This window comes from Capricornis sumatraensis, chromosome 13 (assembly GCF_032405125.1).
Source record: "Capricornis sumatraensis isolate serow.1 chromosome 13, serow.2, whole genome shotgun sequence".
Classification (NCBI taxonomy): domain Eukaryota; kingdom Metazoa; phylum Chordata; class Mammalia; order Artiodactyla; family Bovidae; genus Capricornis; species Capricornis sumatraensis.
Window position 1 is genome coordinate 70,280,333 of NC_091081.1, and position 24,440 is coordinate 70,304,772.

Here is a 24,440-nt window from a genome sequence, read left to right on the forward strand (position 1 = left end):
ATGACTGAGCAGCGGAACAGCAAGAGTTGCTCAGTAGAAGACTAATGATATGAAATACACAAACACATTTTTACCAAACTATGAATAGTCTTACATAATTAAAAATAGCTAATTATTCAACCAAAGAAAATTCTGAATGTGTTTTGTGTTAGGGTTTTAAATAAAATACAAAATGTTTTTGGTGTTTAAAAAAAAAAAACTTGGTCCAAGGGTCTTCCCTGGTGGCTCAGTGGTAAAGAATCCTCCTGCCAATGAAGGAGACCCAATTGCTAGGTCAGGAAGACCCCCTGGAAAAGGAAATGGCAACCCACTCCAGTATTCTTGCCTGGGACATCCCATGGACTGACGAGCCTAGAGGGCTACAGTCCGTGGGTTTGCAAAGAGTCAGACATGACTTAGCAACTGAGCAGGGACACCATCAAACCAGGAGTGAAACTGTCCTGCTTGCCTTAGAATAAGTTCACATTTTCTCTGTGACTCTAGATTTCTTATCTGTAAAATGGGGATAGTAATAATATTTACCTTATAGGATTTGCTGGGAAGATGAAATATACGGATATATGTATAGCACTTAGGCTTACATGGACCACGTATGCTTTCAATAGTTACTAGCTACTCTTGGCCTTAACAAATCAAACCACACCAAGCTCCATTATAGGCACTGTAAGTACATCACCAAACATTATGTTACAATCAATGTGAAGTCACTCAGTCATGTCTGACTCTTTTTGACCCCATTGACTATAACCTACCAGGCTCCTCCATCCATGGGATTTTCCAGACAAGAGTACTGGGGTGGGTTGCCATTTCCTTCTCCAAACAAAACGAATACAAATTTTGGCCTTTCTGATTTGTACATTTGTAGTAAGAGGACGCAGACAATAAAACAAATAAGCAAATGATGTGATGTACCAGCCAGTAATATGTTCCATGAAGAAGAATGAAGCAGAGAATGAGGAGTGGGAGGCTGGGACTGGGTGTGGTGATTTTAGTAGGGTAGTGCAGAGAGGCATTGCTAGAGAAGGGATGGGAGTGAGCCCTGCGCATACGAGGGAAAAGACCACTCCAGGCAGAGAGAAGAGGACGTGCAAGCGCCCTATGCAGGAGTCTACATGGAATAATCAAGGAGCACGACGGCCAGTGTGGGTAGAGGAGAGTGAGGCAGAAAGCAGTAGGAGGTTAGGTCAGAGACGTAACAGGAGACCAGGTTGTGGAGGTCCCTTTATTCTGAGCGACAAAGCAAGACACTGGAGGTTGTGAGCATGGGAGTGGCATGATCTCACATAAATTTTCTAGGATTGCCCTGGCCACTGATGAGCATGGTCAGGGCAGGAGGAGAGGCAAGGTGAGACACAGGCAGGGAGATCAGGTAGGAGGCTGTTTCTGAAGTCCAGTCTACAGATCATGGTGGCTTTACCTAGGGCTGTTTGAGGGAGGAGGTAAAACATAGTCAGGTTATATAGATATTTCTTAAGGAGAGGTAACAGGTTTTCCTGATGGATTAAATGTGAGGTTTGAAAGGAAGAGTGAGGCAAAACATGACTTAACGCCACCAAGGTTTGTCAGCAATCAGATCAATAGAAATGGAAACCTGGAATAGAAAAAAAAAGAAAACAAAAAACAAGAATGACTTAATTCCATTGAAGTCGGAACCTGAGACTTTGCTAGCTTATTTATATTAACCAGATTGGGGAAGACTTCTGGAGTAATGGTTTGGGGAAGGAAGGAACAAAGTTGTCACTGTTGTTCTCTTATTGCCATTATTTTTGTTGTAATGAGAGGGAGTTTCACCAGTCCTTCTCTTTTTATTCTTAATCCATCTCCTATCAGATTTTCTCTTTTTTCCCAGCAGGTAATAAGCACTGTGCATCCCACCCCTCTATTTGGTCAACACACCACAGCAAGCTGATCCTTTTTCCTATTGTGATCTAGTCCCATAGAGAAGTAGATGGATACTTAGCGTGACCCTCTATCCAGGGAACATAACCTTGATCCTACCCCTACCCCTCGTTTCTACATTCATATCTTCCTTTTCAATCTCCTCAGTAGTATCGTTATAAAAGGAAACACCTGCTTTTTCATCTTTTGGAAATTTTGCTGTTCTTTGCTTTTTCTCATTTTAGCCATTTCTCTTCCACTTACTCCAGGTTCCATTAATCCTCCCACCAATTCTTCCCCACTAACAACACTGTCTGCTCTCACTCCCATGAAACTCTCCTGCAACCCATCAACACGGCAATAAATCTCCTGACCTATCTCCCTAGCTCATCCCTTTCCACCGGTCCTCAATTAATTTTTTTTTTGCTGCAGGAAGAGTCATTTGAGGTCTCTCTGAGTGCGATCTTCTGTAAAATAAAGGAATCAAACTAGATTATCTCCAAAGATATTTTCAGTTCTAACTTCTGATCAAACTGACTCTGTTTAGTTATTCAGTATTTTTTCATGTATGGCAATTTCTCATTTCCTAGTGAGCTCATCCTCAATTTTCCCCCCCTTCATTACTTCCTATAGTTTCCAAAATCCTAACCACATTTCTCCTTAAAATGGTCAAACCAAATAGTTTTCACCCATACCTTAATGTTAATCAAAAGAGTGTGTTTCTTTTTTAAATTTTTCCTAACATTAGCACACAAAATAATTAAAGGAAAATGTTTCGAGTCTAAGAGAAAGGAAATTTATTTGGACATTTCTTTACCCTGGGTGAGATGTTATGATTTTCTTTGAAAAACGTGTGACTGAAAAGTATTGTTAATGCCAGTGACAAGCAGCTAATAGAACAACATCACTTTGATTTTCTCTGACACACCCTTGAGCTTTCCATCTTCCTGTCTTTGTGGTGTCCTCACCTATGACTTTCTTTTGTCCTGTAACTGCCCATTTTGATCAGCTAATGAGAAAGTGAGAGTGATAAGAAGAAACAATTTAGCTCAGCCAACTGACTCATTTTCAAATAAGGAAACAGTTTGTTCCCTGAGATTTCAGTCTAAGTTAGAAATATTTTAAAAACCCTGTACACAGAGGTCATTTTTAATGCTTTTATTTAGCAAAAGTTCCAGGTGATTTTTAAATACATTGGACATCCCATTCATTGAGGATGGGAAGTTGTTTCAAAACATTTTTTTAATAGCCCTAAACTGATTTTGTCTGGCAAAGCAAAACAGGGAAAAATCTACCCAAAAAAATGTCTTTCTATAGAGAAAGTTACATAGCTGGACTTCCTAGACATTAAAGAAATTCACAGACACACAACACACACATTTATATAATTAGAAATATTCCATTTTTAAGATTAAATTTTACCAAACATGATATGACTATAAATGGGTTACTTGAACACAGTAGTTATTTTTACTTGTTGTTAGCTAGAGAGCTGGTCTTCACATTATATAATCTTAGCTTATAAATTTTACTCTGAAAATCATAGGATACATTTGTCCTGTCTAGCCTTCTCTGCTCAAATGAAACACCATTTCCTCTGAGTCCCAGTTACAGGATACCTCTCTCTCCTCTGAATTCCACTGGAACTCACCTTTCATCCTTCTAGTCCCCATACTTCCTAAATCAGACTCTCTCACAACTATCAATAAATATTTATGGAAGAAAAGAAGGAGCAGAAAAATAAATAAGCATTGTAGGTTAACAGAAAAAGTATGGCTCTGAGTCAAACAAACCTCATCATATTTCATCTATTCACCACATGACTGAGGACAGGTGATTTCATCTCTGTGAGTCTTAGTTTCCTCATCTCTATAAGAGAGATAATAAAAACCTTCCACATGGGGTACCATGAAGATCACATTACATAAGATTGTAAAGCATCCAGCACATAAGAGGCACCCAATAAAAATTATTTCCCCTTTCCTGTACCAGCCAATCATTACTAGTTCAACCCTGCAGTGCACCTGACTGAACACAGGGATGCTTCTAGGCTATGAGCTTTTTGAAGGCCAACTCTTATTAATCTTTGAATTTCTTAGAGAGCCCCAGATAGTGAATTGCACTGTCCGGAGGCACAGTAACTGTTTTGCATTAAACTGAGGGTAAACCAGGATCACCCCTAATCTGTGAAACAATTAACTATGGACTTTCGCACTTGGGGCTCTTCTGAGAACACAGCTCCTCTTGTGAGCGACGTATGGCTGGGGCCACTCCGGCCTGGAGACAGCCCACTGTGGTTTAAATTAGGATAACTAACTTTCCTGAATTCTATGGTGACTGTTAGAACACTGCTCCATTTCTCACTGTAGAAACTGCTGCAGACAAATTGACCTTCCACTGGGAGAGACTGAACTCACTAAAGTGTGCTGGCAACACCACAGGTGGTGTGCTTTTCACAACACTGAGTCAAATAAACCTGGGTGATAAACTCCAGCTCATCTCTGACTAGCCTTGAGACCTGGGCACCCTAGCTCTGCGCACAGAGCCTCAGCTAAAACACATAAAGATAGTAAGGTTACGGAGGTCATCGCACTGGGTTGTGCATACAGAAGGAAGGTGAGGCTTTGGAACACGTTTTAACAACTCTGAAGTAGGATGCAAAAAAAAAATACAAAGGCTAGAAAGTCATCTTTTGGGGCCATATGGGGCTCTCCTTTTATCATAGTCCAGGCTCTCACCCACTCTATTCTCTTCTTTGGCCAACTGACCAACTCTTACAATTCCATTTCAGTTCAGCAGAAAAGTTGTGTGCGTGTGTGTAACATCTAGGTAACTCCCGAACTTCTCCTCCGCCTGCCAAGTCACAAGGCAACAAGCCAAAGCAGTGGTGCCTTCACAGGACAGCAAAGCACTGACCGTGCAGCAGGGGCCATCTGCCTGCCGGCACAGACTTGAGCCCGGTCCCTTTCCGTCTGATGCTGGAACCGCACTGCACGGCCCAACTGCTCGTGGATTTTTCTCGGAATCAGTCACAGCGCCCTTTGCAAAATATTTCAAAGAACATCCAGTTCAACTAAAGCAGAGCCGAAAGTCAGCCCCAGACTAAAGAAGGCGGGTCGGGATTGGGGGGTGGAGAGAGTAGGGGTGACAGGACCCGTCTTTCCAGTCGAGGAAGAATCTTGGCTTTTAGGTCAGTAACTAGCGTCACTCCAGGCTTCCTAAGGAAACTCGGAGGGAAGGAGGCGGATCCATCATCACCCTACACACCGCACACGGAAGATCGAATCCTCCCGAATTTCTGATAAAAGTCTTCCTCTGCGCGGGCCAGGGCTTCTTCGTCAATGTACACCGCCGGCCTCTTGGCCACGAGGAAATACTGCACTTTCCGGCGGCTCCAGCCCAGCACGTACTGCAGCCAGCCGCACACGGCGGCGGTGGAGCGCCCCACGCCGGCGTTGCAGTGCACGTACACCGTGTGTCCCTTCTCCAGCAGCGCGTGCAGGAGACACACCGCCTGCGGCAGCATCTGGACGCGGCCTGCGGTTGAGAGAGCACAGCACAGACGGGTGAGACCGGAACCACCCCGGGCCGCCCCTAACAGTCATTCCTGCGGCGCACCGCAAAAAGCGCGGGGTTTCGGCGGGAGAGGCGGAGATGGCGGAGCTTGCTTCCCTCCTTTGTGTAGAAGGAAAGGGGGAGACGATGGCAGAGCCTGCTCATCACAAAGTGGAAAGAGCAGCCGGAAGGCAATAGGTCAGATCTGAATTGTCACTGGATTTTGCTACTCTTTTGCGTGAGCCTGCATCCTTGCAAACCTCCCTTCAAAGGGAAGTTCACTAGAGCCTAGCCTCAGAAGCATGGGTCCTTTCATCTATCAGAGGGGTCTGGGTAGAGGTTTAAAGGATTTTAAAGAGAAGCTCACAGGTCCTATCACTTGAATTTCCTTTAATCCAATAGGATCTTCCAGGTAAATACAAGCAGAATTAGTCCCTATTGGTTAAAGGAGTCCATCTGCCTCATCGGACAAAAGCTAATTTTGATTTGTCCACGGGAATGGCTAACTTGTTAATTGACACACGTGGGATAGCCAGTCATTTATGTATTCCCTCATGATAACAGTGTGTACTGGGGCTTCCCTGGTAGCTCAGCAGTAAAGTATCCGCCTGCAACACCGGAGACCTGGCTTCGATCCCTGGGTCAGGAAGATCCCTTGGAGAAGGGAATGACAACCCATTCCAGTATTCTTGCCTGGGAATTCCCATGGACAGAGGAGCCTGGTGGGCTACAGTCCATGGGGTCGCAAAGAGTCAAACACGACTTCGTGTCTAAACCACAACCACCATCACAGTGTGTATTGAAACTGATTCAGTTTCCCTCTACTGGGCAATTAGGATTATAGGTGTTGCTGGCCTGTGGCTCCTGTGCTGATGATTGGATGTCCAGTGTCTTCCCCTCAGCACACTGAAACAGGATATACAATGCTCAGCTGAGGCCCGCTTGACCACTCCCTCCCTATCATCCTAGGGACAGAGAGCCCCTAAAGCCAGCAAACTCTTAGATGCCTAGAGCTTCTTCTGCTCTCAGATTCTCAGAGCAAAATGAATCTGGTGGGTTATTTTTGGAAGGTGGAGGATGGTCATTGTAAATTACTTCGAGAATGGGTGGAAGAGGGAAACTATACAGAGTCTTCAGTGAAAACCATGTGCTCTGAGCTCACATCCTCCAGCAGCTGTCTGTCCTCACCCACACGGAGACACCACAGCCCGGGGCGGGGGGGTGGGGTGGGGTGGGGGGAGGGGGCGGGGGGGTGGGGTGGGGGGAGGGGCGGGGATCTTTCGAGGGCCACAGAGAAGGCCTGTCCAGCCTTCACACGTACCATCCCACTGGATCACTGCAGAGGTGGGAAATGCCCCTCCCTCACTGAGGCCTAGAATTCTCCCATGAAGCTGCTTAGGTAAGTTTAAACTTGCCTTAGATGTCCTTTTTTTAAAATGCAAGTGCCTTGAAGGGGCCAACACAACACATTGCAATCAGGCTTCAGCACCTTAGGAGAGAGTTACCAGAAACCCCGCTGTGGCCTGAAGACCCTCCCAGTGACCACTCTACTGTGACAGGAGGGGCCTTAGCTTTAGGCCCAGCCTGCTATGATATCAGAGTCGGACATCTATATGGAAGCCAAAAAGGATTTTAGTAGCTTCCAGTGTGCTGTTACTCCCTCTGACTAAGGAATTTAAAGGCCCCACATGGCAGTTTAGAGATGGTTTTAACAGGAATGATTTAAGCAGAGCACACTTCACAGATCCTGCAGCTCCATCTCTCCCCACTGCCTGTTGCCACACTTTCATGTTCCCTGCCTGGTCCCTGAGGGCATCTGAGTTGAAGTCACACTAGCCCCTAGGCCTTGCTTGACTTCTGAGTCCAAACTGTGCCATAAACTTTCATTGATCTATGCCTCTGTGCTTGGTTCAGGGTGCTCTGAGGACAGCTTGGGGGGCATGCCATACAGTCGGTTACTCACAGCACTCTCCTAGAGGCAGTGAAGTAACACTGGAGCTGTAACAAGGCGTAAGACACCATATGTATCAGAGCGTGGTCTTGCTGGATGTCTCAGGGAGAGGGCTGTGTATTTGGTCCACTATTTGAGTTGGAAAATCAGATGAGGCAAAACCTCCAAGGTCTGTGTGAGTGACCCTGCTGATAACTGTGAGGCCTATTCGAATGCAGAACTTCTCTTCCGTGGAGTAAGGGGGGGTTGGGGAGGGGCGGTGTTAGAAGTTTAAGGATTGTTGGTCAGGAAGGGAACTTCCAGGGATGGATCCAGGAAGCTTGGGCTCTTTCTGCTCCTGGCACAGCTGGCATCACTTCCCAAGTTCCCCATTACAGTTGCCTCTCCAGTTTCCATGTTCATTGCCAGGGAATTAACAGAAACATTTTTAATGGGAGTTTTCAGTAAATCCCCAATACACAAGTAGACCACAGCGGCCATTAGCAGGAGGAGCTGCTGGAGTCAGAGACCCAGAGTTAATACTCACCTTCTGTAGCGTCAGGACCAGCCTGCCCTGGCCAGGTCTACATGGACCCATCAGAATCCCCTCCCTTGACCTTCTCTCTGGCCAGAAATACCCCAAGGAAGGGTCTGCACCAAGTGACCAAAATGACCTAGTATTTCCCCCTTTCCTTTTTATCTGTAAAAGATTCTTCAAGAGGTATTTTAAAAGTTGAGAAAGGATTTGTGTTAGTTTAAGGTTCAGTGAGCTCAGACACATAATCCTGGAATGTAAATGTCAGCTGCCACTCGGAAACTCCAGAAGGCTCCCAGTTTAAACACAGGTCTCACCCACTAGAGGTCTTCTAGAATCACTCAGCTATCCCACTTAAGAACTGTCGAACACTTATTTAAATAACACGAAGAAAGAATAAAAAGGGGCACCAGCCTATCTAGGATGCCCACCCAGCTCAGCCTGGCCCCAGCTGGGCCCTCCTTTATTTTGACTGTGCTTTGATTGGTAGCTCAGACGGTAAACAATCAGCCTGCAATGCAGGGGACTCGAGCCCAGTTCCTGGGTTGGAAAGATTCCCTGGAGAAGGGAAGGGCTACCCACTCCAGTATTCTTGCCTGGAGAATTTCATGGGCAAAGGAACCTGGTGGGCTACAGTCCATGGGGTCGCAAAGAGCTGGACACGACTGAATGACTTTCATTTCACTTCACTTTGATTGATGACAGTGAACATGTACTGAGCTCTTTCTATCTGCTCAGCACTGCTCTAAGCTCTGTGTGTAATAGCTCCTTAACAGCCACCTCTCAACAAATATGGGCCTGGCACTATCATCACCCTCAGTTATATCAGAAATTTGCGCAAGGTTATTCCTCAATGGCCACTCCAGCCGTCCAAATTCTGAAGTCTCTGGTTTTAACCTCTGTATTACTATCTTCCCTAACCTCGCTGGTCCATGGTTGGCTTGCTGGCCCCCATGCAGTCAATGTGAAGCCCCAGTGAGCCCCTGCTTCCACTTCCCTAGTCACGCTGCAGCTGTCACCCCAGTGGGACAGTGACACCCTCCCTGGGGCTCAGCATCTCTGTCCCTACCCAGACGGCTGTCTGTGCCCTACATGTCTTCTTGCTTGAAAACCATTCTAGGGAGCCTGAGCAAATACACGTCATCTTGAAAAAATAATCACAACTTAAAAGTTGGGAGTTATATGTTTTATTTGATGGGAATTTTTAGGACTTCAAGCCCGGGAGACAGCATCTTAAGTCACCCTGAGAGAACTGCTCCAAGGAGGTGAGGGGATGAGCCAGGTTATACAGAAATTTTACAACAAAGGGCAGGGAGTTTGAACATCAAAAGATTATTGTTAAGTAAAGGAAACCAGATGTCCCCCGTTAAGGAATGTATCTTTTCTATGTAGGGGAAGATGCAAGAGTCTGAGCTCACTGGAACCATTCCTTTCATATGCATCTGAGCTATTCTGGGGCCAGTATCCTGTGCTCTTCACATCCTGAGCTCCTGTGGGCTCAACCATAGGGAGTGACTGCAGTCTGAGTGCTGTGGATTATGGGTATTCTTCTTCCTCAGTGCCCTTTGACCTCACGAGCTCACATCAGAGGGCTGGAATCACTGATGACTTGACATCCTTGTTTACTGATGTGGCAGGAAATATTCCATTTCTCAGACATAACCCACCAAGGAATCACACAAGGGTGCCCAGGATCAGGGCTCACACAATAAAGGCAGCGTCAATCAGAGGCCCTAACTTGAATGTTTCATATGTGTAGCCTCCAGATGGAATTTAATTCAATAAAATGCTTCCATTTTTAAAAACAATAATACCCCCAAGGCAAGAGATAACCACTGATTTTTTTTTTAATGTAAAATATTTCAAATTTTAAATGCTGGCAAGTAAGTTGAAAATTTTAAAGCCAGTGCAGGTCCAACAAAACACTCCACCATCTGTGATTTTTACTTTGGAATTTAAAACAGGCCTTGACTCCCCATAGATGCTCAATAAACATTCACTGAATACATGAATTAAAACAAAGTAAAACAAAACCATTAATACTGATTTGATCTGAGACAGTCCAAGACCCTTCTTATCTAATTTCTGGTCCACGTCTCCTCCAAGTTAATCCAACTCTGGAATGGCTTTTGGGGGTCCCTGAAGATATCTGAGGTTGACCTAAGGCTGACCCTGAAAGAAATTGTTCCTGGCACAAGTTTCAGCCTTTCCAACACACACACACACGTCTTTCCTTTCTTAACCCAGAGGCAGATTAATGCTGAATATATTACAATTTTATTTGAGTGCATCTTCTTTTCTTTAATATAGATAAGGTCCCTGTTATCTATAACACCCTTTAATAGAAATGGAAGAACTGGCACTGATAATATGGCCCCAACTTTGGAATTTTCAAAGCTCTTCCATATCAATTATCTTATTCTACTGCTATAATCCTGTGAGGCAGATATTATTACTCCCCATTTTCCAAGTCTGCCCATATCACACAGCTGCTCCAAGGTGATGAGGCTCGAGCCCAGGTGCCATGGCTCCGGCAACACTGCATTTAGTGTGTTGAGTCAGAGAAAAGACTCAGACCGTGGCAACAAAGGGGTGGGCAAGGACTCTGGAGAGCATATTAGCCCCTTTGGGAGGCAAGGCTAGACCGTTTGTCATAAATGGCACTGCGCTGACAGAGGTCAAAACACAGTCTGAGTGCTTCCCGTGTGAAGGATAACTTCTTCTAGTGAGCAGATCTCATGTGTTGAGGTGAGTGGTGCATTGGGGAACTTTTCATTTCTCAAGTGAAAGACACAAACCAAAAAAAAAAAAAAAATTTTTTTTTAAAGAATAGAAAAAAACCCTAAACAATCCCAACCCTTCTGCATGACAAAAAGTACAAGAGTGAGAATCGATGGCACAATTGATTATAACAGGTCTGTGACAACCAGTGGTGACAGTCAGGCCTAACAAACAGTCTTTCTTCTCAGACTTTATCTGACAGCATTATGCTGTGGCTCAAAACACTTCCAGATGGATTTTTCTCTAGAGTTCTAAAAATATTCAGCTGAATTAATCTATGTGTTCATTGTGCTAATGTGAGCCACAGAGATTGATCTATTGGTCAAAAATTCCTCTGCAATTCAGGAGTGGTTGTTAACCCTTTGATTTCTCCCCAGGTTTTGCTGAACCAGAGAAACTCTTTGCTCTCAGGTTTTGGCTTTTTTCAAGTGGGAGCTTTCATTTTGTTGCCATTTCTCTTGTTTCCAAACTGCCTCAGTGTGAAAGACAGTCCACTGTATGTGTGGGTCCTGGGACTCCATGATCTCCACAAGATTTTAATACAATTACAGTGGCTCCTTGGGGATAGCATTTTCCCTCAGGCTTCTGCATATTCCCAAACTATCAAACAAATTCCCTACCAATTAGCAAGGTTTTGGGGTAATCAGTGCTTGGGGTAGGGCAAGCCATATTTATCTCAGCTTCTCTGAGCCTAGTCTCACATCCTATTCCAATGCGATAACAAAACTAGAAGCAAAACCCTCCCTGGAAGCTATGGGCACACTTTTCTAACAACCTGCTCAGTTTTGAAGCCAAAGAAGCAAACTGGACAGGGCAAATGTGACCCAGGTTCACTGTACTTTTCTGTGCAAATAATGATTTGGTTTTTTTTTTTTTTAATTCCTTGGAAAAACACGGAGCTCTCGAAGCTCTCCAATGAATGGATCAGCATTCATTATCAAGAAGAGTAACCAACCAACCAAACCTTCAGAAAGAAAAACAATACCTCATCTCCAATGATATTTCAGTTCAGACAGGCCCATTGAGGGGCCTGGCCTGGCCAACAGGACCATAAATATTCATAAAGAGTCAAGATGGCCAAGGTCCTAAGACTGTCAGAGTCCCCAGGTCCCCAGCTACATCTTGGAGTATTGACTAGGGAGACAAGCTATCTCCCTAAAAACTCATGAAGTGAAAGTGAAGGTTGCTCTGTTGTGTCTGACTCTTTGCAACCCTGTGGACTGTAGCCTGCCAGGATCCTCAGTCCATGGAATTCTCCAGGCCAGAATACTGGAGTGGGTAGCCATTCCCTTTTCCAGGGGGTCTTCCCAACCAAAGAATCGAACCCAGGTCTCCCGGAGGTGGATTCTTTACCCTTTGAGACACCAGGGAAGACCAAGAAGCTCATGTCTTTGTCTAAATCCAGCTGATGATGAACTTGGCAGGTTGAAAGTGTGGGTGGTGGTCTGTATAAAATGCATGAAGAGTCCATGTGAGCATGTAAAGAAGCTTCATTGCACGGTGGCAAGCGCAGTATTTTGAGTCTGTGTGTGCTGAAATCCAGGCTGTGTCTCTGCTGTATGACACCAGCCAGGTTACTTAACTTTTGTGTCGCTCATTCTCTTTCTAAGAAAAATGAAGATAACACCTGCCTGGACTCTTGTCATGAGAATTAAATGAGTTAACATTCGAAATTGTTCAAACCAGAGTTTGATACATAATGCATTTTGGGGGGAAGACGACTGATGATAGAAACATTTCCTTGCTGGACATCACTGTCTTCCTTCTTTCCTCCAGAATAGCAGTTCACCAAATGCCCTCAGAAGGACTGATGCTGAAGCTGAAACTCCAGTACTTTGGCCACCTGATGCAAAGAACTGACTCATTGGAAAAGACCCTGATGCTGGGAAATGTTGAAGGCAGGAGAAGGGGACGACAGAGGATGAGATAGTTGGATGGCATCACCGACTCGATGGACATGCGTTTGAGCAAGCTCCTGAAGTTGGTGATGGACAGGGAGGCCTGGCATGCTGAAGTCCATGGGGTCGCAGAGTCGGACAGGGCTGAGCTACTGAACTGAACTGAACCGCCCTCATTCTGCGCCAGTCCATAGCTCTCTGCTGCCCTCTGCTGGCTTCTGATTGATATTATTCGCGTAGCTTGTTCTCTTGGATTCAGAGATCTCCACTCCTTTTCTTCAAGAACCCTATTCCCCGACCAGGCTGAAATACAGATTATTCCTCTAAAATCCCACGCCTCTGTGCCTTGGTTATTCCTCCCACCTGGCATGCCCTTTCTCCCTCTACGTTGACCTGCCTCAATTCCCAGGACACTCACATCGCCTCTCTGTGCTTCTCTGCAGAAATTCTCCTCCCACACCATAAACCTCCTAGCGCGTGTGACTCATCCTCATCACCTTCTTCTTTGCACTTTAATTAGCTTTGAACTTGCCTTACTGCCTCTTACCGTGAGATCAAACTGTTCCTCATTTGTCTCTGATTCTTGGCAGCACCTGTGTCACACCCTAATTCCCTCTTCACAGAGACAGGTTCAGCCAGTGTTTGTGCAGTAAATGGAAGCATCACTATTGCCACCCTGCCCCGAGCTGCAGTTCTCTCTCCTTACCTCTCACCTTAACTGCTGCAGTAACTTCCTAACTGGCCTCCCCAGACCCACTGTGGGCCCATCCCTACGTACTCCAAACTGCAATCAAAGGGCACTTTGAGGGGGTAGTGGGGAGAAAGGTTATCTTAGCATCTCTCAACCTCCCTCCCTTTCAACTGCTTCTGACTGCATAAGGATAGAGTCTCAAGTTTTATTTGTGTCCCAAGTCCTGCAGGACTCTGCTCCCTTCTTCCCAGACCTGCAGCCACACTGCCCATCTTTCAGTTCCTGCAATACTATGTGTGCTCCTGCAAGGAGGACTCTCTACAAGCTACTGCCTTTGTCTGGAAGCCTCTGCCCACCTCACTTGTGCCCAACTCCCACTTTGGATCTCAGCTCAAGCACACCCAAGGAAACCTTCCCTGACCCTTCTTCCTAGGTCTGATTCGCCTGTGCATGCTCTCATTGCAGGATCTATGTAACTCTCTAATCAGAAAACTGACCAGAGCTTTACATTTCTATTTGCAGCCATTTGATTACTGCTTATCTTCCCTATTGGACTATGGCTTCATGAGGACAGGAGCTGTGCCTGCTTTTCTTCACCTTTGAATTCCCAGCCACCAGCCTAGGGCCCCACACACATAGTAGATACACAATAAAATGTTTGATGAATAAATAAGTTAAAAGAACCAATGTGAAATGGAATCTTAGGCAAGGTATCAAAAGATATATAGATCTTATATATATCATATATGTATATATATATATAATATATTAACCCCCAAACCTTATATTTTTCCATATCTATCATTCACATACAGGTTTTCAGTTATAGACAGGTAAGTAGGTAAATAGGCAGACAGACAGGCAAAAACCAACAAGGGCTTCTCTGAAACACATCCAACAAGCTCCCTTGGACACTCACCTTCAGTGCTCATATCCGGTGTGGGCATCCAGATGTAGGCCAAGCCTTCCTCCTTATACAGCCTAATCATAGTGTCTGGTGTCATGGGTTCTGGGTAGCGGTTACAGCCTGAGGAATTCTGTACAATATCCCATTCCGTCTGGAAATTCATTACAGCTGTAACCCCTAGTTCATGCTTCAGTTTGATGGTTACGTGTTCCACTTGGCGAGGGCAGCTACCCAGCCAGATATTTGGTAGAATCCTAAGAAGAACACATGGAGTCAACTATAACTATTGTTGGTGTTATTGCAGCCGCACAAAACATGCAGTATTAAAATGCAATTAACCTTTAACACTGGGCACAGGAAAAGCTGTATTAAGAACATGAGAACCAATATTACTATTAAAAGACAAAAATACTGGTGGTGGCATTTTGAGGGAAACAAATAATTCAATTAACTAGAAGGTCAGGGTATAGGCATTAGGAAACCAAATCTAGCAATATATTAAAATAAGTCCACCATGTTATACTTATTCCATGAATGTATATGTGATTCGATATTAGGAAATCCATCAACATATTTAAAAGTACTAACAAATTAAGGGCAAAATTCCTATGACTATATCATAAATTCTGGAAAATATGTGCTGGAATTCAGCAATCATTCCTGTTTAAAGCTCTGTATAAATATTTCAAATAGTATGAGATTTAAGAGAAACTAATAACAACCTTCTTTCAAATAAAATCAAAGTAAGGATTATTTCCATTAGTATTCAACACTATTCTATATGCTTCATCTAAAGCTATAATGTAGAAGAAGAAATATCTCTCTGTCAAAAAAGATTCAACTATAAGAGCTATGAACAATATTAAAAGTGTTAAGATTAAATTATCTGGATGAAGGAAAATACACAAAAATCAAATAACCATTCTCTGTACTACTAATAGCCAGGTAGAAACAGATTGGGAGGAGGAGGGGAAGTCTTATTCAAAAATAATGACAAAATTATAAAATGTCTAGGAATGTCTTTAATCCAGAAAAAACTATAAAATTTTATTAGAGGACATTATAAAAACAAAAACAACAAATAAGTAGACACACTGTGATGCTGTAATTTATTATAAGAAATATGTTTGTTCTTCATCCCCATATCTGACACAGAGTTCCAAAATCCATTGAAATTTCCTAAGTGCTGACAGCCATAAACGTGTCTTTTCTTAATGAATTTGAAATTCAGCTAAGGGTGGGACTGGTTCCTCTGCCGGTCCCTTCTCCTCTTGCCTTCAATCTTTCCCAGCATCAGGGTCTTTTCAAATGAGTCAGCTCTTCACATTAGGTGGCCAAAATACTGCAGTTTCAGCTTTAACATCAGTCCTTTCAATGAACACCCAGGACCAATTTCCCTTAGGATGGACTGGTTGGATCTCCTTGCAGTCCAAGGGACTCTCAAGAGTCTTCTCCAGCACCACAGTTCATAAGTATCCATTCTTCTTCATTCAGCCCTCTTTATAGTCCAACTCTCAATCCATACCTGACTACTAGAAAAACCATAGCCTTGACTAGATGGATCTTTGTTGGCAAAGTAATGTCTCTGCTTTTGAATATGCTATCTAGGTTGATCATAACTTTTCTTCCAAGGAGTAAGCGTCTTTTAATTTCATGGCTGCAGTCACCATCTGCAGTGATTTTAGAGCCCCACAAAGTAAGTCAGCCACTGTTTCCCCATCTATTTCCCATGAAGTGATGGGACCGGATGCCATGCTCTTAGTTATCTGAATGTTGAGCTTTAAGCCAAATTTTTCACTCTCCTCTTTCATTTTCATCAAAAGGCTCATTAGTTCTTCTTCACTTTCTGCCATAAGGGTGGTGTCATCTGCATATCTCAGGTTACTGATGTTTCTCCAGGCAATCTTGATTCCAGTTTGTGCTTCCTCCAGCCCAGCATTTCTCATGATGTACTCTGCATAGGAGTTAAATAAGCAGGGTGACAATATACAGGCTTGACGTACTCCTTTTCCTATTTGGAACCAGTCTGTTGTTCCATGTCCAGTTCTAACTGTTGCTTCCTGACCTGCATACAGGTTTTTCAAGAGGTAAGTCAGGTAGTCTGGTATTCCCATCTCTTTCAGAATTTTCCAGTTTATTGTGATCCACACAGTCAAAGGCTTTGGCATAGTCGATAAAGCAGAAGTAGATGTTTTTCTGGAACTCTCTTGCTTTTTTGATTATCCAGCAGATGTTGGCAATTTGATCTCTGGTTCCTCTGCCTTTTCTAAAACCATCTTGAACATCTCGAAGTTCACAGTTCACGCATTGCTGAAGCCTGGCTTGGAGAATTTTGAGCATTACTTTACTAGCAGGTGAGATGAATGCAATTGTGTGGTAGTTTGAGCATTCTTTGGCATTGCCTTTCTTTGGGATTGGAATGAAAACTGACCTTTTCCAGTCCTGTGGCCACTGCTGAGTTTCCCAAATTTGCTGGCATATTGAGTGCAGCACTTTCACAGCATTGCCTTTTAGAATTTGAAATAGCTCAACTGGAATGCCATCACCTCCACTAGCTTTGTTTGTAGTGATGCTTTCTAAGGCCCACTTGACTTCACATTCCAGGATGTCTGGCTCTAGGTGAGTCATCACACCATCATGATTATCTGGGTCATGAAGATCTTTTTTGTATAGTTCTTCTGAGTATTCTTGCCACCTCTTCTTAATATCTTCTGCTTCTGTTAGGTCCATACCATTTCTGTCCTTTATTGAGCCCATCTTTGCATGAAATGTTCCCTTGGTATCTCTAATTTTCTTGAATAGATCTCTAGTCTTTCCCATTCTATTGTTTTCCTCTATTTCTTTGCATTGATCACTGAGGAAGGTTTTCCTATCTCTCCTTGCTATTTTTTGGAACTCTGCATTCAAATGCTTATATCTTTCCTTTTCTCCTTTGCTTTTCACTTCTCTTCTTTTCACAGCTATTTGTAAGGCCTCCTCAGATAGCCATTTTGCTTTTTTGCATTTCTTTTTCTTGGAAATGGTCTTGATCCCTGTCTCCTGTACAATGTCCCGAACCTCCGTCCATAGTTCATCAGTCTATCAGATCTAGACCCTTAAATCTATTTCTCACTTCCACTGTATAATCATAAGGGATTTGATTTAGGTCATGCCTGAATGATCTAGTGGTTTTGCCCACTTTCTTCAAATTAAGTCTGAATTTGGCAATAAGGAGTTCAGGATATGAGCCACAGTCAGCTCCTGGTCTTGTTTTTGCTGACTGTATAGAGCTTCTCCATCTTTGGCTGCAAAGAATATAATCAGTCTGATTTTGGTGTTGACCATCTGGTGATGTCCATGTGTAGAGTCTTCTCTTGTGTTATTGGAAGAGGGTGTTTTCTCTGACCAGTGCATTATCTTGGCAACACTCTATTAGCCTTTGCCCTGCTTCATTCCATATTCCAAGGCCAAATTTGCCTGTTACTTTAGGTATTTCTTGACTTCCTACTTTTGCATTCCAGTCCCCTATAATGAAAAGGACATCTTTTTTGGGTGTTAGTTCTGGAAGGTCTTCTAGGTCTTCATAGAACCATTCAACTTCAAGCTTCTTCAGTGTTACTGGTCAGGGCATAGACTTGGATTACCGTGATTTTGAATGGTTTGCCTTAGAAATGAACAGAGATCATTCTGTCGTTTTTGAGATTGCATCCAAGAACTGCATTTTGGACTCTTTTGTTGACTATGATGGCTACTCCATTTTTTTCTAAGGGATTCCTGACCACAGTAGTAGATATAATAGTCATCTGAGTTAAATTTACCCATTCCAGTCCATCTTAGTTCACTGATTCCTAGAATGTCGACGTTCACTCTCCCATCTCCTGTTTGACCACTTCCAATTTGCCTTGATTCATGGACCTAACATTCCAGATTCCTATGCAATGTTGCTCTTTACAGCACCGGACCTTGCTTTTATCACCCTTCTCCGGAGGAATTTCCAATCCCAGGTTTCATGCATTGCAGGCAGATTCTTTACAGTCTGAGCCACCAGAGAACCCCATGTGAAGAGGGGCAGAGGATCCAAAGGTTTTTTACTTTATTACTGACTCCAAAGAATTCTCAGACACTCCACTGGGCCCAGTGGGCTGAGAAAAAGACCACAAGAAGGGATACATTTAGAGCAGCCCAGAGCTATGCTTGACCAGGACTCTGAATTGAGTAGTCAGTCTTTGCAGGAATGGAAATGTCACACCTATGGGTCACTGCCTCTTCTCTCTGGCTGTTGTAATGAGAGCAAGAAACTTCCTCTATCTGGACATTCCCTTCCTTCTTTCAAACTATCCCATAAAGACTCCTCCCGCAGCAATCTGCTGGGGGCCAAAGCAGGTAATAGTGTTGGGCCGCCATACCTATACTTTAGGGTTTAACTGAGCATACTTATGTACACTCAACTGGAAAAGAGGCAAGTGGACAGCTCAATTATACAGCCTTCTGAACAATCATGTACTTTTACTGGCAAAATTTTGAAGTGAACTAGTTACATATTAAAATGAATATTCATGACAGACAAGCTAAATTCCAAATGTTACCTAGAGTTCTGTTAAATACTGTACTCTTTGAGTAGGAGCATTTAGTATTTGCTAGTAAATAAATGCCAAAATAAAGTGGCTAGCATGCAACAATTGCATAAATACCAAAGAGTTCATAGAGATATACAAAGGGTAAATCAGGACATTTGAGCCTATGAAATAAGAAACCAGAATCCCAAACCAGACTCACTGTATAGATCATTCTGTGTTGCTTAAAAAGAGCATTATTTTATCATCTCATTCAGTCTTGGTCTTCAAATGTATTTAAACTAACCAGTAACCTTAAGAAACTTAGAATAAATCAAATATAAAGAGGCCCAAAGTTGGTACCTTAACATACATATTTCCCACATCAAGTTTCTAATGGAAATAAGCCCTTGAAATACACACCAACAGATACACATGAATAACACCAGTTTCTATATCAGATATTTCCAACTTTCACATAGTATAATTAATTTGCCCTCTAAAAATGCTAGGAGTCAGAGTACAGATTTAAGAAATTAATGTAAAATAATTCCTGATTTTTTAAAGTAAGATGTCCTGAACCTAGGAGATGGGTAACTAAAGTTAAATTCTGAAAACAAGCAGCATATTAAAGGAGAGAAAATTGAAGTTGTAAAGTAAATTATATAGAACCATTCTATGGGATATGGAGACAAAATACTGGGCTTGTTGGAAACACACAGAACCATAGAATATGCTTAATCAGACAGCTAATGTGCCCTTGATATGCATCTTGTTTCAGCTTGTTGTCTCTTATAGTAGGTGATACATCTCTAGTCATGTGTGTCCTTTCTAAATAGTAATTAAACTTTTACTTCTCCACTCAAAAGAGAATGATTTGACACCATTAAAAATCAATTTTTACTCATCTCAGTTTTAATATCCTTTTGGTGTCAAAGATACTTTAGATGATAAAATTAAGATTTTTTTTTTAAAGGTGAGAAGCAATTCGTTGAAATATGAATAAAAAGTCTTCTGTAAGGTAGTTTTAATGAGAAGACATACCAAACTTCAAAGACTCAATAACAGAATAAAAATCATAGCTTGCAATTATATTGTAAATGACATCATAAAACTTCCAGAGAACTATTTTATGAATAACTCACTATCAATCATGAATTACATCAGAGATTTCTGGCATCTTCACTATAGATTATTTGGAAAGGTCAGAGAGAAAGCACTGTACCAAATGGATATTGACAGTCAACCCAGATGTGGCTTTGCATTCAAGACACATGTGGTGCTTTTATAAAAACTATTACCAGGATCTATCCCAGAGATACTCACAAAGAGGCTCCAAAGTGAGGTCTCAGATTCTGCGAATTGATTTTTATTTTATTTTTTTAGAAATTAACCATATTACATGCATAATATATGCAGAGCTAGATTCCAGAACCATTAGCTCGAAGATCCCAATAAATGTGCAGGAGGAGCTGAGTATATAAATCTCAATACCTTTTGGTAGCAATAAAGATTATGGCGACCAGAGGACGTGGACTTGCTTAGCTCTACACATGGGCCCGTAAAGTGAAGCTCTTACTTTCGCCAACACTAGTTTCAAGACCACAAATGATTCCTAGACAAACAGTGAGGAATGGGAACTCTGGGTTGTGAGAGAGTATGTGGAATGCAGGATCTTTAGCTGCAGCATGTGGGATCTATTTTTTTGTTGTTGGGACATGCAGGATCTTTAGTTGTGACATGCAAACCCTTAGCTGAGGCATGTGGGAACTAGTTCCCTGACCAGGGATTGGACCCAGGCCCCTGGCATTGGGAGGACAGTCTTAGCCCCTGGACCACCAGGGGAGTTCCAAGAATGTACCATTATTGAAAAAAACTACTCACGTCAGTTTTGACTATTGCTACCATGACTCAACACAGTTGAATTTAAATAAAATCCACCCTAGTGATGTCACAACTTGGTGGAAGACCAAGGGAAAAACATGGATGGCTGACATTCTGGACCCTTACTTTCTTGGATTGCAAATCAAAAGCAGTTGCATTCATTTGAGTGAATCTGGATTTGTGGTTCCAGGTAATTACATCACAATCCTACTCCATGTGCTTCACTTGTCAGTCTGGGACCTGTGGTACAACAGCTACTGAAGCATATGAATCAGAATTCACTTGCCACCTCAGCTGTCAATCAAAGGAGCCCTCACTGGCAATAATGAGTACAATGGGCAGAATGAGCACCCAAGCACTTCGCACAAAACATCACAGGGTATTGAGAGAAGTGGAGGGGGAGTGTGCAAAAGACAAGAGAGATATCAAGAAAGAAGACAGTTTTATAGGCTCCACATTGCAAATTCCATCCTTAATGGCCAGAAGAAATGGCAGAATAACCTTTTCTTGAAGGTGAAAATTAGCATTATTTTTTGTACGCAGGAAAGAAAAAATTAGGAAAACTACAGGAATGGTGACATCAATGTAGGAACATAAGCTTTTGTTTATTTCTTATCACACTAAGAGATACAGCTCTTGAATTGCGGCACCCTATTCTTAGTCATACAGACAAAGAACCATTTGAAAGACAGAGAAAACAGATTTTGCTGAGGTTCTTTGCAAAATCCAGCTTAAGAATTTAGGACAAAAAGAAAAATGAACACATTTCCTAAGATGGATAATTGTGCTACGTTTACCTTATTTAATATTTTGTGGGCAATCTGATGTGAAATTAAAATGTGATCTGGCTTTTAAATAATGGGTGAAGAAAAAGTCTATCAGTCCTATAATTTAGATCTCATTAGTGAGAAAGCAAGAGAAACATTAAAATCAACCTCCAGTAAGCTCCAAGCTTCATTAGCATGTATAGCTCCTTCCACTGAAAATTTGTTCTCTGGTGTCAGGTGTTAAGTTATTAATGCCAAATTTCTACCCCCAAAGGGTGCTTGTAACAGATTTCAGTCAAGGCTGAATAACTGCTTAAAGACAAATTCTAATTTAGTGAGTGATGCTAATTAACTTCTTCAATAAAAAATAATTTTATTATTGCTTATGGGTCATAGACTGCAGAGTATAGACAGCGTATGTGAATTTCGCGCGGTTAGTCTCTTAGACTTTTTGGACGTTCAATGTAGTTTTTAGCCACATGAAGCAAATATTTTTGACATATGTTCTTTTATTTTCTATATTATAAAATGCCATATAAGTAAATTAATTGTGAAGGTCTGTTATGGGTTGAATCACATTTCTCCCACATTCCTATGTTGAAGTCCTTAACCCCATGCACCTTAAAAAGTGTAATGGTATTTGGAGATAGGTTCTCTACAAGAGGTAATCAAGTTAAAGTGAAGCCACGAGGAAAGGCTAATTCAATACGAATGTTGTCATAAGAAGGGAAAATTTGGTCACAGACATGTATGGAGAGGAGAGGACGTGAAGATAAAGAGAATGAGATTTCACTCTTACAGGCCTCCAGAACAAATCAATCTTATAGACACATTGATCCCATACTTTTAATCTCCGGAACTGTGAGCCAATGTATGTGTGCTATCCAAGCCCTCTGGTTGGTGGCACTTTGTTATTGGCAGCCCCAGGAAGTGAATACAGGGTCTAAAATTCAATGGTAAAATATATACAATTAACCAGACTCTTCAAACATCCATATATCAGGTGCACATAAAATTATGCATTTTAATAGATATTTCTCAACTTTTATCCTGATGTTCAGAATTCTACAAATACAACTAACATTTGATTATGGTGCCAAATTATTCTCTTACACACAATTCTGCCCACCCTCCCTCCTTTATTTGGGTCCTTCAGTCTATCACTTGAGCACTTACAACATGGCAAGAGCTCATCAGGCCTCTGACTGTGCTTTTGTCTTTTTTCTTGATATAATGACCCAGTTCTAAAGTCCTGAGGTATTTAGTTTTGATAAATACAAAAGAATCTTGGGATCCTCTGCTTGGCTTTCAGAGAATGAATGACAATGGAGAATTACCTGAAATGTATAAGAGCACAGTCTCTCAGATTCATAACTTCTTCAGACTCTTAGATCCCAGAGAGTTTGGCCTTCTTATTTTTGCAAATGTGTTGCCCTGAAATGTAGGTTTATATGGCATATTGTGAAGAAGGCAATGGCAACCCACTCCAGTATTCTTGCCTGGAAAATTCCATGGACAGAGGAGCCTGGTGGGCTGCAGTCCATGGGGTCGTGAAGAGTCGGACACAACTGAGAGACTTCGCTTTCACTTTTCACTTTCATGCATTGGAGAAGGAAATGGCAACCCACTCCAGTCTTCTTGCCTGGAGAACCCCGTGGACAGAGGAGCCTGGTGGGCTGCAGTCCATGGGGTCGTGAAGAGTCAGACACAACTGAGCGACTTCACTTTCACTTTTCACTTTCATGCATTGGAGAAGGAAATGGCAACCCACTCCAGTCTTCTTGCCTGGAGAATCCCAGGGACAGAGGAGCCTGATGGGCTGCCGTCTATGGGGTCGCACAGAGTTGGACACGACTGAAGCAACTTAGCAGCAGCAGCATGCCATATTGACAGATAAAGAAGGCAACTAGCACACTTCAGTTTCTCAGTCAATCACAAGGTACCACAAACTGAGACAAATAACTAAGTTAGCAGCCTTAATTGTTTACCTTGATACAAATTTCAACAAATGTTCTATTAAAATATCCTCCCGGCATGTTAATTTTGTTTCCAGTGCTGAGCATTCCTTGAAAGAGTAAAATGTCATGTTTAACATTTCTTCACTAATGAACTTGGGAGGATTTGTTCAAAATTAATCACTTGCATAATGAATTAGGTACCACAGAAGATCAAAGAAGTAATAAAAAATTAAGCATGTGAATTTTGTATTTATTTTAAAGTCATCTTGTCTATTCAATAAAAATGTAATGATGTCTGCTTTTTGCCAGGTACTCAACAATCAATGGTGAGCAAACAGTCAAGGCATGCCCTTATTTGAGCCTACATTCTTTGAGGAAAACAGGCAATAACTAAATAAATATTCAAAATGTATAATATTTATAAATTAATTTGGATTGTGCTATTGATGATTTTTATATTTCTCCCAGCAATCTTGATTCCAGCCTGTGCTTCATCCAGCCTGCTATTTTGCATGATGTACTCTGCATATAGGTTAAATAAGCAGGCTGACAAAATACAAAATTGATGTACTCATTTCCCAATTTGGAACCAGTCCATTGTTCCATGTCTAGTTCTAATTGTTGCTTCTTGACCTTCATACAGATTTCTCAGGAGGCAGGTCAGGTGGTCTGGCATTCCCATCTTTTGAAGAATTTTCGACAGCTTATTGTGATCCACACAGCCAAAGACTTTGGCATAGTCAATAAAGTAGAAATAGATGTTTTTCTAGAATTCTCTTGCTTTTTCAATGATTCAACGGATGTTGGCAATTTGATCTTGGTTCCTCTGCCTTTTCTAAATCCAGCTTGAACATCTGCAAATTCATGGTTCACGTACTGTTGAAGCCTGGCTTGGAGAATTTTGAGCATTACTTTGCTAGAGTGTGAGATGAGTGCAATTGTGTGGTAGTTTGAACATTCTTTGACACTGCCTTTCTTTGGGATTGGAATGAAAACTGACCCTTTCTATTCCTGCGGCCACTGCCGAGTTTTCCAAATTTGCTACCATATTGAGTGCAACACTTTAACAGCATCATGTTTTAGGACTTGAAATAGCTCAGCTGGAATTCCATCACCTCCACTAG

The 24,440-nt window shown here is 42.3% G+C and overlaps 1 protein-coding gene across 2 annotated transcripts in view; it reads right to left on the reverse strand.

Annotated features, from left to right (window-relative positions):
* Window positions 1-5,137: 5,137 nt before the first annotated feature.
* The window catches only part of EPM2A (EPM2A glucan phosphatase, laforin), a 118,451-nt gene continuing 99,148 nt past the window's right edge, over window positions 5,138-24,440 (reverse strand). Inside the window, exons 3-4 of one of the 2 annotated variants that reach the window (XM_068985412.1) lie at window positions 14,188-14,429; window positions 5,138-5,415 (exon numbers count right to left, since the gene is read on the reverse strand). In XM_068985412.1, the coding sequence (XP_068841513.1) occupies window positions 5,138-5,415; window positions 14,188-14,429 (520 nt within the window). The remainder of the gene's footprint in view (window positions 5,416-14,187; window positions 14,430-24,440) is intronic. The other variant, XM_068985413.1, reaches the window with a different exon arrangement.